This window comes from Gymnodraco acuticeps, unplaced genomic scaffold (genome assembly GCF_902827175.1).
Source record: "Gymnodraco acuticeps unplaced genomic scaffold, fGymAcu1.1, whole genome shotgun sequence".
Classification (NCBI taxonomy): domain Eukaryota; kingdom Metazoa; phylum Chordata; class Actinopteri; order Perciformes; family Bathydraconidae; genus Gymnodraco; species Gymnodraco acuticeps.
This window is the reverse complement of record NW_022991211.1, coordinates 210,937-226,511: the sequence shown is the minus strand read 5'-3', so window position 1 is coordinate 226,511 and position 15,575 is coordinate 210,937. Positions and strand designations below refer to the sequence as shown.

Below are 15,575 nucleotides of genomic sequence, written 5' to 3'. Positions count from 1 at the left end.
ACTCTGAACCCACACTGCGCCCACACCTGAAGTGATGACTGCCGCTGTATGCTTGGCAGCTAGCTAGCAACGTCTTTGTTTGTGGTAGCAAATCATTACAAGCGGCTAAAAGCTAAATAAACCCAATACAATAACAAGTGGCTTTCTTTTGACACCAGTATAGTGGTGTAATTATTAAATTGGAAACAAACAAATATTTGGCTCCACCACAAATGCGACTGGTTGTGTAACTTCTGCTAAGTAGCCAAGATGGTAGTGGATGAGTGTGAGTAGTGTGCAGTGTTCCATAGTAAAACATTTTGTAATGGAAACTGTTAGAAATTAAAATCAATGTTTTGATAGCATAATGTACCCTAAACATACCGTCAGTTTAAATGCTGTTTTATACTGAAAAACCAGAAGTTCTTGTGCACAACCAGTTAAGCTTTTATTCTGAAAATCCTTCCTGACGACATCCGGGACTAACGCCCATTAGTATCATTAAAGTGGCTATTGACGCCGTTAACATGTATTACATATAAAGTTATGAAAGAGATAAGGAGGAGAAAAGGCATGTGGAAGTAAGCAATGAATGTAAAATGTCGAAATCCTCTGTTTAACGCGATATCGGACACAGACGAACGAGAGGGGGAAGTCCCTTACGTCACTACAGCTCACAGAGAGGAGGAGCGAACAGCGAGCAAGCGGGAAGGACGAATGCTTGTTAGGTCTCTTCTGCACGGCCAGCAACTGGAGAGGAAGCTGCAGACTTTCTCTCCTGTCGGACCATATCCTGTTTGTGACTTTACCGCGCCTTTTTTATTAATTAAAGTACCAATTTGAAAACATCTCAGAGACTCCATTTAGTCTCCTTTTTAAGCTTCTCTTTCCTGGACGCTGAGAATAAGAACACAGTTAACAAAACTTCTGGAGCATGGAGTCTAAACACAATGATACACGGAAGAGCTGGAGCTTGATGGCACACACTGGCCGTAACTTCTGATAACTTCTTCAGAGAGTTGAAAATATATGTGCTGCAGCCACGAGGCGACACAACTCCTGCCTGACCAATTCTGAAGTTCTCTCCCCCAGTCCCATGTATTTAGCTGGTTCTGAGAGAATAATCAACATTCTGCATAACAAGATAAAACAGAGAAGCACTATACAGGGTTCTTACACCTTTTCCAAAGTCAAATTCAAGCACTTTTCAAGGTGCATTTTCCAGCTTTTCAAGCAGCTTACAGCTGTTGTAAATTACATATTTATATACACATACTCAAATGGTTATTTCCCTACCTCTAATTAAATCAGATGTTCTTTATGCTATTAACAACCAAATGTGTGTTTCGTGATAGCATTCTACACGAGGATGACAAATTAAAGAAAAGAAAACAGTTTAATATTTCAAAATGAGTGATCTGTACGTAGACTAGGCCTCCCATATAACCTGTCTGAGCCAATATAAAACAATCAGCCAAATAACTTTAATACATTATTGATTACTATTTTTGAGGTACTTTTAGGTTGGCAGTAAACATAAGTCAGAGGTAAATGGTGTACTTCTACTCCACTACATGTATTTAATACCTTTAGTTACTTCACAGATGTGGATGAATGATGTGAAATATAATCAAGTGTTAAATCAGACTTTAGTTCCACTTGGAGTAAATCCACAAGCTACCCTGCAGTATACAAAGTCATTCAAACTAGCTGCACCTTTACCAGCTTTGAGAACACTTTCATGATCAATCATTATAAAACATATCATATATATTATTCTGAAATGGACCAATCAAACAACGACTACTTTTACTGTCTTTAACTATATTTTGATGATAATACTTTTCTACTTTTACTTGAGGAACATTTTGAATGCAGGACTTTTACTGTAACAGAGTATTCCTACACTCAGATCTTGTACTTAGTAAAAGTAGAAGTACCAGAGTACTTAGATCTTGTAGTGAAATTATGAGTACTTGTACTTTTACTCAAGTACAATATCTGAGTACTTATTCTACCTCTGGTAGTGTATTAGCCTGAATTGTAGCCACAAAATCACACAGAGCTGCATAGAAATAGCCTCACAATGGTAACAAGTGGAAAATAATATTTACAAATGTGTACAATGATTTGTAGGTAATTTTGACTACTCAAGACACCTGACTTATACAAAGGAAGACTGTGTTCATTCTACAATTACATGGGATTAAAGCAAAATGTAGTTTTGCTTGTATAATACTTCAATTTTATATAAAAGACAGTTTGTTTTCATCTGTTTTCAAATAAACAAAGTCTTGGCTTTCAGAATATTAAACTTGTTTCGGCAAATTCAGATGATAAATACAGCTTTGAAGCTTCGGCATAATTACAAGTAGAGAACGGAGTAATGTAACATCACAGCAGGCATAACAACAGCCGGTGTTTCTTGTGAGTGTTTCCCCGGGACACAAACGCAAAAATACACAAACACACTCGCGAGCTTCCCCCAGACCAGTAATACAAACAAAAATGTGTCTTCGGGTCAATGTGACTGATTTCGATAGATCAAGTCACATTTGGTTTAGGCACGAAACATACTACCTGTAGAAATACATTGCTTTCAAAATCGCTCTGTGTCGAATCAATAGATTATATTTTGTGACTATCACACAAAATGCCGTGAGTGCTTCATCCTCTGAACACCACAGGATGGCGACTGTAACGCACATAACATAGGTACGCTCCTCTGAAATGATTGTCCCCTGCAATTATTATTATCCCTCATCGAGTTCGCTATTCAGCTAGCTAACGTTAGCTTAAACAAACGTAACATGCAACGTTAGCCTAATCTAAAATGCGTGCGTAAAACGGCGTACCTTTCATGTGGCTCGTCAGCGCAGACTCTCGCATCGCTATTTTTGCAAACTTTGCAGGAGGCTACTCGTGGGCTTGACCCTCGTCTTAGCCATGGCTTGTATTTGTCTTCTGCTAGCCAACGCTTGTTGACTTTTGCAAACTTTGCAGGAGGCTACTCGTGGGCTTGACCCTCGTCTTAGCCATGGCTTGTATTTGTCTTCTGCTAGCCAACGCTTGTTGAAACTGCAACCTCCTGGCACACAGTCATCTATCACTCTCATCAGAATGCCCAGGTCACACGCAACACAAACACTTGCAGGTCGCGCTGCAACCTGCAGCTGTTTTATGTAGAAGCGAAGCAATTCTTTTCTTTTAATCTAAAAAGCGAACTATTCAGTCAGACAGCAATTTATTGTAAAAGTAAAGCATTTACATTTTCAAGCACTTTATCTCAATTTCAAGCACCATTCCCAAAATTCAAGCACTTTCCCAACCTTGAAAACACCAAGTCAAATTTCAAGGATTTCAAGCACCCGTACGAACCCTGACTATAAGACCTGATGCCACCAGGCAGGAAAAAGGAGACAAAACATAGAGAGCACAGCAGAGGGCAGTAAAACTGATAAACTGGGTCAAAGTTATGAGCCTAGGAAAATATTTCCTCAACAGTTATGCGTGCACCATCCAATACTGCATTTGGCCATACTGCATCTGGTTTTCTTCCTGCTTGTCCCTAGTGTAAGCCATGACAGTATTCAAAGAAATGATTCCTAAGAAACAATGTTAATGATTCAGAGTTACCAGGTCAGAGCCCAAACCTCAATCTCAGCAGCAGCACACAGCACTATGCACATATAACACTTTATTATTTTAAACAACCACCAGGAGTAAAACATATTTCTACAAACGACAGCTTTAAGTACCTTTAATTGCGCGTGTGTGTGTGTACCTGATGTCGGGGTACTTGGACACCAGCGTGGTGACCTCCAGGAACAGCAGGGTGGGGTCTGTCAGCTTGAAGACCTCAGCGATGGCAGCGATGGCTCCACACAGCCGGTCAGTGTCTTCACCCTGTAGCAACCAGCACAGAGTCAGACTGCTCCCCCCATCTCTGTCCTCCACAGAGTCAGACTGCTACCCCCATCTCTGTCCTCCACAGAGTCAGACTGCTCCCCCCATCTCTGTCCTCCACAGAGTCAGACTGCTCCCCCCATCTCTGTCCACCACAGAGTCAGACTGCTACCCCCATCTCTGTCCTCCACAGAGTCAGACTGCTCCCCCCATCTCTGTCCACCACAGAGTCAGACTGCTCCCCCCATCTCTGTCCTCCACAGAGTCAGACTGCTCCCCCCATCTCTGTCCACCACAGAGTCAGACTGCTCCCCCCATCTCTGTCCTCCACAGAGTCAGACTGCTCCCCCCATCTCTGTCCACCACAGAGTCAGAATGCTCCCCCATCTCTGTCCTCCACAGAGTCAGACTGCTCCCCCCATCTCTGTCCTCCACAGAGTCAGACTGCTCCCCCCATCTCTGTCCTCCACAGAGTCAGACTGCTCCCCCCCATCTCTGTCCTCCACAGAGTCAGACTGCTCCCCCCCATCTATGTCCTCCACAGAGTCAGACTGCTCCCCCCATCTCTGTCCTCCACAGAGTCAGACTGCTCCCCCCCATCTCTGTCCTCCACAGAGTCAGACTGCTCCCCCCCATCTCTGTCCTCCACAGAGTCAGACTGCTCCCCCCCATCTCTGTCCTCCACAGAGTCAGACTGCTCCCCCCATCTCTGTCCTCCACAGAGTCAGACTGCTCCCCCCATCTCTGTCCTCCACAGAGTCAGACTGCTCCCCCCCATCTCTGTCCTCCACAGAGTCAGACTGCTCCCCCCCATCTCTGTCCTCCACAGAGTCAGACTGCTCCCCCCATCTCTGTCCTCCACAGAGTCAGACTGCTCCCCCCCCATCTCTGTCCTCCACAGAGTCAGACTGCTCCCCCCATCTCTGTCCTCCACAGAGTCAGACTTTTCCCCCCCCCATCTCTGTCCTCCACAGAGTCAGACTGCTCCCCCCATCTCTGTCCTCCACAGAGTCAGACTGCTCCCCCCATCTCTGTCCTCCACAGAGTCAGACTGCCCCCCCCCATCTCTGTCCTCCACAGAGTCAGACTGCTCCCCCCATCTCTGTCCTCCACAGAGTCAGACTGCTCCCCCCCCATCTCTGTCCTCCACAGAGTCAGACTGCTCCCCCCCCCCATCGCTGTCCTCCATAGAGTCAGACTGCTCCCCCCCCCATCTCTGTCCTCCACAGAGTCAGACTGCTCCCCCCATCTCTGTCCTCCACAGAGTCAGACTGCTCCCCCCCCCATCTCTGTCCTCCACAGAGTCAGACTGCTCCCCCCATCTCTGTCCTCCACAGAGTCAGACTGCTCCCCCCCCCCCATCTCTGTCCTCCACAGAGTCAGACTGCTCCCCCCATCTCTGTCCACCACAGAGTCAGACTGCTCCCCCCCCCATCTCTGTCCTCCACAGAGTCAGACTGCTCCCCCCCCATCTCTGTCCTCCACAGAGTCAGACTGCTCCCCCCCCCATCTCTGTCCTCCACAGAGTCCAGCTCTGGATCACACTGGCCCTTTCTCATTTCCCCTCCTCGACTCCTCGGTCCTCCGGTAGTGACCCGGAAATGGATTTCAGCGCGCCATGTTGAAGGACATCTAATTTCTCTAAATGCACATTGAGGACCGAGGATTGAGCATCGAGGAGGCTCTCTGGAGGAGCTATAATCGAGGATACACTCATGGGTCCTCCGCGCCAGTTTATTTCCGGCAACAGAGATGGTGTGACGCACGGCCGGACTTATCTCAGCCAATGACAGCTCTGCATGCATACCCTGAATATTATTTTATTAACTGCTTGGGGGGATATATCTAGTCTCTGATTGTGTTACGTTATTATGAGAGTGCTCTCATACTTACATATATATATATATTTATATAAATATATGTGTGTGTATATGTCCGCATCTGTAGCCTGTTATTGTCTCATTATACTGTCAATGAATTCAAAGTAAATATATAAGTAAGTAAGGAGGAGAATTAGATAAATGAGAAAGAGCCCATGTGTGTTTGGCTCATGCACTTTTACTAAGGGTCGCAATCCTCCAAAAGTTGATTATCTTTCAACTGGCTAAAAGCACAGGTTGCTTTAAAATTCCCTACTGATGCACTTTCAAAGTACTATATAACCCTACTTTATTTATTTGTATATATTGTTTCTCACACTTTACCTTGTTGCATTTGAACTTAATTTACGACAATTACTTTGCAGACAAATACTGTAAATAGCATCCTCGGTTTACATTCTGTTAGTAGGTTGGTCTATTATGGTGTGTTCTCATTCTGTATATTTATATTATGTATTCAATAGAGAGCCTATGTTGAAATAAATATTTTACATAATGCTAAGACAAGACAATTTCTCAGTTTGGGATCAATAAAGTAAATCTAATTTATTCTAATCTAATTCTAAATGAATGGGGGGAGGGACAATCCCCCAGCAACACCAGATGTGCTGTAAATGTGGTATTATGCATTGCTCTTTGCCCTCCTCATGTACATAACTTTGATCAGAACATCATTGGTGTTTTCTTGCGTTCGTTCAGGGGGCTGAATTGTTCTTGTTTACGTCACCCAAAACACATGCTTTTTGGATTTAAATTGCAATTACCAGATCACAAGGATCCAGAATGAATAACACCATGATGCTGATTTGTAAAAAGTTTGAATTCATGCTTAGTTGTTCTTTCTGCAAGATGACAAGCAAACCCCTTAAAAATGCCTGTTTTGTAAGTTAGGTTTGGAAAGAATTATCAATATTGTAGCTACTCCATCAACACTTAAAATAACCCCATCTATAACAAGGCATAACTATGGCAGCTATGGTACTGTTTACAAACATACATGTGTATTTACTGTAATATAGAATATAAATACTGAAAGGCCTTTAGGATGTTTATTATTGATGATGATGGCTAAAATATCTTTACCACCACTGAACGGAATCCCTTCTCATGTTTGCATTGACTTTGTGTTGTGTGGCTGTCCCTGATTGTTAGTTACCCCTGTGATGCTGGTGCTGACAGTGAAAAGTGTTTCATGTGCACTCACAGCAGCCAGTTTCCTGAAGAGGAACTTGAACTGGTCGGCCTCCTTGATCATCCTGTCGGCCCCCTCCCTCCTCTCATCAGCGTTCTTAAAGGTGATCCTCTTCTGCATCACCGCCTTGATGTACTCCACCACCACCCTGCGCAGGGCCTCGCTCGTCATCTCCTGGAGACACAATGTGTCATAAGACCGCAGTCACACAGAGAAGTGCAGGAATGAGTCCTGGAACCCAAATATTTGTTAAAATGTCAGCACTTCATATTTCCTCATATCAAAGTTTTTTGAACATGTCTTTTGATGCTGAAAAAAGATAAAGCCAAAGACATTTTCATGTTCTGTTAAACATAAAATACGTAAAGACCCTGCTGGTGATGTCTGAAGCTTCAATATGTCTAAAGACTTCAGTTGCTAACAAGTGACTAATACAAACTGAAGTTCATCATGCCAAACACGTTTAGCTTAGCTGTGGTGATGTGGGGTCATGTGACTGTCATATAGGGTTGCAAAATTCCAGGAATTTTCAAAGATGGAAACTTTCCCTCGAGTCAGACTCGAGTCACACATTGTATGACTTGAGACTCGACTTGACAACATCACAAAAGACTTGCGACTCGACTTGGACTTGAACACCAATGACTCGGGACTTGACTTGGACTTGAGCCTTCTGACTTGATACTTTAATTCAGAGGTCTCCAACACGCCGATCGCGAGCTGCCGCTAGAAGAGCAGACTCCCGTCGGGGAGAGCAGAATCTTCAGCCGCTCCTACTCTTGCTGAGAATCCTTGCAGGCAGGGGCGGGTCTTTATTTAGCTGGGCCACCATGCGGCCAATCATATGCGAGGACACACTAGGATCATACCATTATGTGAAAGAAGGGTGGGGGGCACAGCATGTGTAGTGGTACAGGCCAGCTGCACGGGGAGACGGATTTAAATGCAAGCCCGTCGGAAAAAGTCAAGAAATGAGCGAAAACCGAAAAAAGAAGCAGCATCTGGCTGCTTTTCAATGATATTGGAGAAAGCAAAGCTGAGTGCAGGATTTGTAAAAATGAAAATAACCTTCAGAGCAGGGTTTTTTTTTGGTAACCACTCAGGATTTATTGTCAGAGGTGGGAGAAGTTCAGACAATTAAAAAAGTTACAATCAGGGTTCCCGCGGGGTCTTAACAAGTCTTAAAAAGGTCTTAAATATGATTCAGAAGGTCTTAAAAATTATCGGATTTGAAAGGTACTTCTATGTTGCAATAGCGTCTAAATATGTTTTGGGGGAAATGTCCGGGCTGCAAAGTAACCAGTACGGTAATAGCCTTTCAGTTCCCCCCAACAATTTGTATTTAATTAAATCAACATGGAACCAGTAATCACTAACTTTGTTTCCCCCGGCCCCTTATTGGAGAACACCCAGCTAGTAACCTAGCAACCAAGCTTCAGCTCATGTAGCCTATCTTCGAATCTACTTACAAATACATATGGGGAAGTGTAAGTTCAACCGTATTTGGTTGGAAAACATCTAATTTAGTGCTTGGTTGAAACCAGTGGAGGGAACGTGTTTGAAGCCCGCTGCACCTTTTGCAAAATAAATTAGTGTTTGTTTTGCTAATGTAGCGTTAGCTAGTGCACCGTTAGCTAATGTAGCGTTAGCTAGTGCAGCGTTAGCTAATGTAGGGTTAGCTAGTGCAGCGTTAGCTAATGTAGGGTTAGCTAGTGCACCGTTAGCTAATGTAGCGTTAGCTAGTGCACCGTTAGCTAATGTAGCGTTAGCTAGTGCAGCGTTAGCTAATGTAGGGTTAGCTAGTGCAGCAGCAGCTAATGCAGCAGCTCCCGCAACAACACCGGGGGACCTCCGGGCGAAGTTTCTCACACACACACACACACACACACACACACACACACACACACACACACACACACACACCACACACACACACACACACACACACACACACACACACACACACCACACACACACACACACACACACACACACACACACACACACACACACACACACACACACACACACACACACACACACACACACACACACACACACACACAAGGGCTGCTCGATTATGGCAATAATCAAGATTATGTTGGTCAATAATTAATATCACGATTATTAAATATGATTATTCATTGACTTTGAAAACATCCATTTATTGAACTTTAAAACAAATAATAATTTGAACAGTATCTTTTTAACTGTTGATTACCCTGAACGTATAATTCAACTGAAAAACCAATACAAAAATTAATTAAATAAATGATACATTACTAAAAAATTAATTAGATCAAATATGTTGTGGTGCACTGTCACAACCTAGCAAAGCAAAATAATCGTTTTTTTCCGATTATGTTGTTTTCGTAATTGTGGCAGGCCAAAATCGTAATTGCGATTAAAATATGATTAATTGCACAGCCCTAACACACACACACACACACACACACACACACACACACACACACACACACACACACACTCAAACACACACAGACGCACACACATACACACTTTTTGTCTAACACGCTAACACAGTTCTGTACTGTTACACTGTTGTGTTCAGTCATTGTTCTTATGTTGAACATGAATACATTTACTTTGTAAGTGATTATGGGACGTATTTCTTCTTAATATACATTTTCCTTCATACTTTATTGCCGTGAAATAGGTCTTAAATTCTATTCAAAGTGGTCTTAAAAAGGTGTTAAAAAGTCTTAAATTTGAGTTGGCGAAACCTGCAGGAACCCTGTACAATAAAAAGTCCTGCATTCAAAATGTTACAAGTAAAAGTACAAAAGTAATAGCATCAACATATAGTTAAAGTACCACCTGCAGAGGGATCTAGATGCAGGTGTTCTTTTCCCCATAGAGACCGCCTCGCTGCACATTATCCCTTGCATAAAGATAGATTGTGGGTCCCTTACATCATGTTGTACACAGTGGAAATAAACATTCTGGTTACCTCAACATCAGGGATCTTATACATTAAACTCCTTCTGAATCAAACCGTCACGGTAGCCTTACCTTACTGATCCCTCTTAAATTAGAAAAACACACGTTACTTTACCAGCAGAGAGAAAATGGATTATTAAATTATTAATGTGACTAATAAAGAGCAGTTTGATTATTAAGTATTATTCTGTTGATCGATGTCATTACATTTGGTGAAAAACACATAATGACTTGTTTAAGACTCGTTTTGTCAAAGTTTAGGACTTGACTTGAACTTGCCCATCCTGACTTGAGACTTGACTCGGACTTGCAAAACAATGACTTGGTCCCACCTCTGCTGCTTACTGCATGGCTATTGAGACCACACAAAGGTTCGCAACAGGCTCACAAATGTGAGAGTGGAAAAACTGGTTGGCATTCGGGCAAACCTAAGGCTCTCTGAGCCTGACACAGAGCCATCCTCAACAAGGCTGGACAGTGACACTGAAGAGGAAGACTCAGAGTGTGATGTTGATGAGGCCCAGGAAGAGCCCGTTGACTGAAAGGGTTTAGCAAAAATGCAGAGGATTGCTTGAAGGAAGATTTAACATTTTGAATGGGACTTTGTGTGGATTTTTGGATGGGGGGGGGGTGCCTTTTTGTTCATTTTTTAATGAGGGGTTGGGAGGGATGAGTAATATTTAACTCAACATTCCTGTTTTCGTTCTTCAATGAAACAAATAATTGTTCAATAAAATAATTAAAACTTGTTCTGTTCTACTTAAAACATTTTTAAATTAAAAGAAATCTCATGAAATGTCATGTTTTTTGTTTAATTTTGCATCAAATATTTCCAAAATTCCCCAGCTTAACTTCCCATGGAAATTTACCGGAAATGTTCCGCCCCTTTGCAACCCTACTGTCATGTAGTTTGTTTTTTTCTTTTATCTGGTTAAATAAAGGTTAAATAAAATAAAATAAAAATTATAGGTTTTTACATCTGGTGATTGCATTTACGTTTCGTAAATTATAAAGTGGTGTTTATATGTGGGGATTATCCTGCTGAACAAAACATGACCGTATCATAAACATGTATTTGCCAGAGAGTTTATCTCCTGCAGTACTCACAGATCTTTCTGCAGAGGGAGCCTTGCTAACTTCAGCCGACTGAAACACATAATCGCTGCACCAACTTCTCTCCTCCTACCTGATTGAAGGGTTTCTTGATCTTGTTGAAGTCATTGAAGTAGTCCTCCACCGTCACACAGATGGTGTCCACAGCGTGAGAGCCCGTCAGCCACTTCCTGGTCATCAGCTCGTACAGGTGATGCTGCTCAACGCAACGGAACAGAGGCAGCAGGGAAATGCAAAGGAGCATTTAGTTTATTAACAGATTGCCCACAGTTGCCATTTTTACTGTCACTTAAACTGAAATAGATTGATTATCTTAAATGTATTCAGGCATCAGTAACATCGTGCCTAATTGCTGCCATGCTATCTTTCAAAAACAAAAGGAGCCGCAGTGAGAGTGATTGAGATTCTAGTTTTGTAATTATCAGACAATTGTTTGTTTGTTTATGTTTCTAAAAAGCTTAAAAAAATGCATCTGATCATTTATTTGGTGATGTTACCACTAATAACATTTCCTTTGTTATTTCCTTATTTTTGAATGTGACAGTCGTAAAAGGGGTGTTCAGGGATGCAAACACACATATGGTGAAAAAAGAGAGAAATATTCCAAGCAGAAAAAAAACAGCGTAATATAGCCTACCATCTGACAAGGCCTGTGCTATAATGCTTCAATGAACTGGCTATTCTTTATAATATACTCAGATCAAGAGGAGACAGAGATGTTAAGTTATAAATCAAGGGTCTTTATTATTATTTACAGCAGGGGTGGGGAACCTTTTTCCTCTCAAGGGCAAGGGCTGAACGATTAATCGATTTTAAATCGAAATCGCGATTTTAAATGATGCAATTATCAAATCGCAAAGCCTGCTTTTTTTTCTTTTTTGTTCTTCTTGTGTGTCAGTTATCCACACCAATCATAAGTGCTGTGCTCCACATGTACATTGTACATGTACATCCACATTGTTAACCAATCAGAAGTGGCCCATGATAGTAGGTGATAGACAGATGGATCCAATCACCTGCCAAGTATTTTTGAAATACTTTTCCAAATGGCTTCCAATGGAGCTTTCCTAGATGGTTTGGTGAAACAAAGCATCTGAGTCAGGTTAGTAATGCTCCATCACATGTTTTACATCTATTACAGGGTGAGTCTTAAACTGAAGCTTGACTTTAAAGCAACCCAATGGAAGTTTCATGTAAGTTTAGTTCTTTCACTCGTAGCTCGGGCTGCGGGGGTGCTAGAGACGGGAGCATGTTGATGCGACCTTCCTAGCCGGAGATATGGCCGCATTTTACAATAAACTTCCGCTGGGTCACTTCAAAACAAATATCGCAAATCGAATCGCAATCATATTTTCTGTCAGAAAAACGCAATTAGACTATTTCCCCAAATCGTGCAGCCCTATCAAGGGCCATTTCAATTTTTACAACATCCTCCAAGGGCCGTACAAATTATTGAACTCAACCTCTGCTTAAAAAAACTAAAATCACAGCCCATTCATTTCACCTTTCTTTCATGCTGTGCAAAGAAAAAGCAACCTCTTAATCCAGATATCTCACCATGACTCACGTATGCATGCACGTGCACGGTGTGGCATGACCACCAAAACAAAAAGATATGGACACAAGATGTGTGCAAATGTATTTAGTTTCCTATCCATGTGAACATCATTTAAGTGGGGGGGGGGACCTCACATCCTCTAGGGGGGTCCAGGGGCATGCTTACATTTTTTTTAATTTTTTTTTCACTCCCCTTTTAAACTGTATTCTTGTTATTTTTTAACAACTTATTTGTTACTGTCATATAGTATTTTAAACCTGTTTTTCATGTATTATTATTTTTATAACTATAATGATCATATCAAGGTGTGCCTTAACCTCACTGAGCTGAGGTTATTTGAGCCTCTCAGTCTGTCAGGAGAGAGCTCTCTTCCACCTGGTCATAGAAAAAGCTCTTTAAATTTGTTAGCATAGCTAGCTAACCAGATGCCAATAACAACAGATCGCCACTGGTCTTACAACTAAAGACACAGCCACGCAAAAACTGCGGCATGTGTTCAGCTCCACGTGACGTTACGCTCGTGTTGTGTACAAGGAACCTGTCCTTGGCCAGGAAAAACAGGCACTCTCTTGTTTAATTATTTTACGGTCTAGATTTTTTCGGAACCCCCCCCCAAAACGAAAACTCTTCAGTTCCCCACGAATTACACAAGTCACCCAAATCAGCGTTAAAAAAGCGGGAGGCGCCGAAAAGCGACTAATTTGCATGCATGGGTGTTACTGTGAAATTAAACATATTTTATAGCATTGTGCAGCCCAAATCAAATCACATTCGCAGAAATTGTATTAGGGTAATGGCAGAGGATAACGCAACAACTCACAGACCAGACATTACTTGGCTAGATACCATAGGAATATGTTTTTTTGTCTTTGTGAGATTATTGTTTTATCATCAATTCAGCCTCAGTGGATTTCATGACTACTGTGTAAAACAACAACATATCAGAGGATTATTAAAGACCATGGGCACATTTACTGTACCTGTAATACCTTAATTTCAAATGCATTTATATATTTTGGTTGTACTGTATACAGATTAATAGTAGATATGGTTCAGACTAGGGCTGTGCATCTTCACTGGTCTCACGATTCGATTACGATTATCCTGTCAACGATTCGATTCAATATCCCGATGCATACCAATGCGTTGCATCCTCAATTATCTATATTACTGCACATGGCTTAATTTTCATCAATGCATACATGCAGTAAATATATATGAACTCTCTTTTTATTATTTAGAAAGTGCTTCAGAAATCAATAACATAAATGTCTTGACATTCATTTATAAACCAAAATAAATGAATTGTATAGGTCTAGCCTCCCTATATCTGTGTGTGAAGTTGTTCCTTCCTCAAAAACAAAAAAATAATGCTTCTGCAGTCTAGCTGCAGCTTCTAGCAACGGTCTTCTGTTAAAAAAAAGGACACTGAATGTCCTGAATGTGGCATCACACACAGGACTTGAGTCTGAACACAGCAGACAACAGGAGTATTTACAATAGCATATACAAACAAAAATAGTGCATGTGGGTGCACACTTACATTCTCTGTCTTACTGTTACATAAATCCCATGAATGTATGAGATTAAGTTAGCTTCATTATATCTCAGTGATTAAGTGAATAATAAAGTTTCTATCGGGTCACTATCAGCCTGTCACTCATTATTTTCAGGGAGGGGGGCGGGGTTTGGAGGAACAGAGGAGACGGTGATCGCGGAAGCTTTTTTCCTCCTGCCTTCACAAACTTTACACACGTATAAATCGTCTGAAAATTGCTAGAGGACATTCATACTTTGCAATCCAAGACTTAATTAAATCCACCAAAAACCTGACATGATTGTAACGCGATTATTTTTGAAAAACATAAATCCCTGAGCCGCAGCGACACGGAGTGATTCAGAGCGGGTCCTTCTGCTGTTGGTTCTGGACTGGTGGTGTTGTGTTGGTGGATAAAGCAGACTGCTCCGTGTTTGGTGTTGCTGTGCCGCTGTCACGTCTGTTCCCTGATCTCTGCGTCACCGACCGATTTGATATTAAAGTGACAGAAAAAAAAAACGTTATAGTAAAGCCGCGGCCGGAAAATCAGGAAGCAACGTTACTACGCTATAACGGCCCGTCCACACTACAGCGTCGACAGCTTCAATCTGCCCATTCACTTTGAATGGGGTGACGTCACGTTGCCTCGCTTTTTCGCCGAACTGAATTGTGGGTAGCATAGCGGTCCGTCTCCGCCGGAGTAGCCAGCGCCAGCCAATCAAATCCCGTTTCGGAAAATCTGACAGCTCAAGCCGTAGCCAATCAAACCGCGTCTAAGCTGGGAGAGATATCCCGCCGTTAATTTCTACATTTAAAAAAAAGATGGAGGAGAAACTAATTATCGCCGTAGCAAATCACCCGGTTTTGTATGAGCAGACCCTCTTCACCTACCGGGATACAAACCGGAGCAACCAGGCATGGAGGAAGGTGGCAGAGACAGTGGGTGAAACTGGTAGGTTTTCGCTTGTTTGGGGAGTTTATATATATATATATTGCTCCCATAAAATCCCCGGGGTTTTTTGCTTTGTATGTCGGGGGCGGGAGATTCATGTGATTGGTTGTTGGTCGCATTGCTTGAATAAAATCCCCAAGCTTCAGACACGCCCAGCTCCAAGCTTTTTTTGAAGCTGTAGTGTGGACGCTCCGTAACCGATTATCTTCCGTCACTGCATCGAGACCGAATCGTCCACGTCCGCATCGCAATGCATCGTAGAAACGATTATTTTCAACACCCCTAGTTCAGACTAGTTCAGCCCCCCTACCTCCAGGTCCAGGAAGACCTCGTCCAGCAGGAACTGGCAGCCCTCCTTGGCCACCTCGCTGAGGGTCCTCTCGATGGCAGCGTCACTGTCAGTGGGCTCCGAACTCTGAGAGTATTTCCTCTTCAGACTGTTGATGGACTCTCTGAGGAGCACAGGCACATGTCAGCAACACAACATCAAACCCCAC

The 15,575-nt window shown here is 42.4% G+C and overlaps 1 protein-coding gene across 7 annotated transcripts in view; it reads right to left on the bottom strand.

Annotated features, from left to right (window-relative positions):
• exoc3 (exocyst complex component 3) overlaps window positions 1-15,575 on the bottom strand; it is a 30,473-nt gene that overhangs the window by 593 nt on the left and 14,305 nt on the right. For 3 of the 7 annotated variants that reach the window (XM_034238626.1, XM_034238629.1, XM_034238630.1), the window contains exons 12-15: window positions 15,389-15,530; window positions 11,105-11,227; window positions 6,922-7,131; window positions 3,764-3,885 (exon numbers count right to left, since the gene is read on the bottom strand). In XM_034238626.1, coding sequence (XP_034094517.1) covers window positions 3,764-3,885; window positions 6,922-7,131; window positions 11,105-11,227; window positions 15,389-15,530 — 597 coding nt within the window. Of the gene's footprint in view, window positions 1-3,737; window positions 3,886-6,921; window positions 7,132-11,104; window positions 11,228-15,388; window positions 15,531-15,575 lie in introns of all 7 variants that reach the window. The other 4 variants (XM_034238628.1, XM_034238631.1, XM_034238627.1 and 1 more) reach the window with 4 other exon arrangements.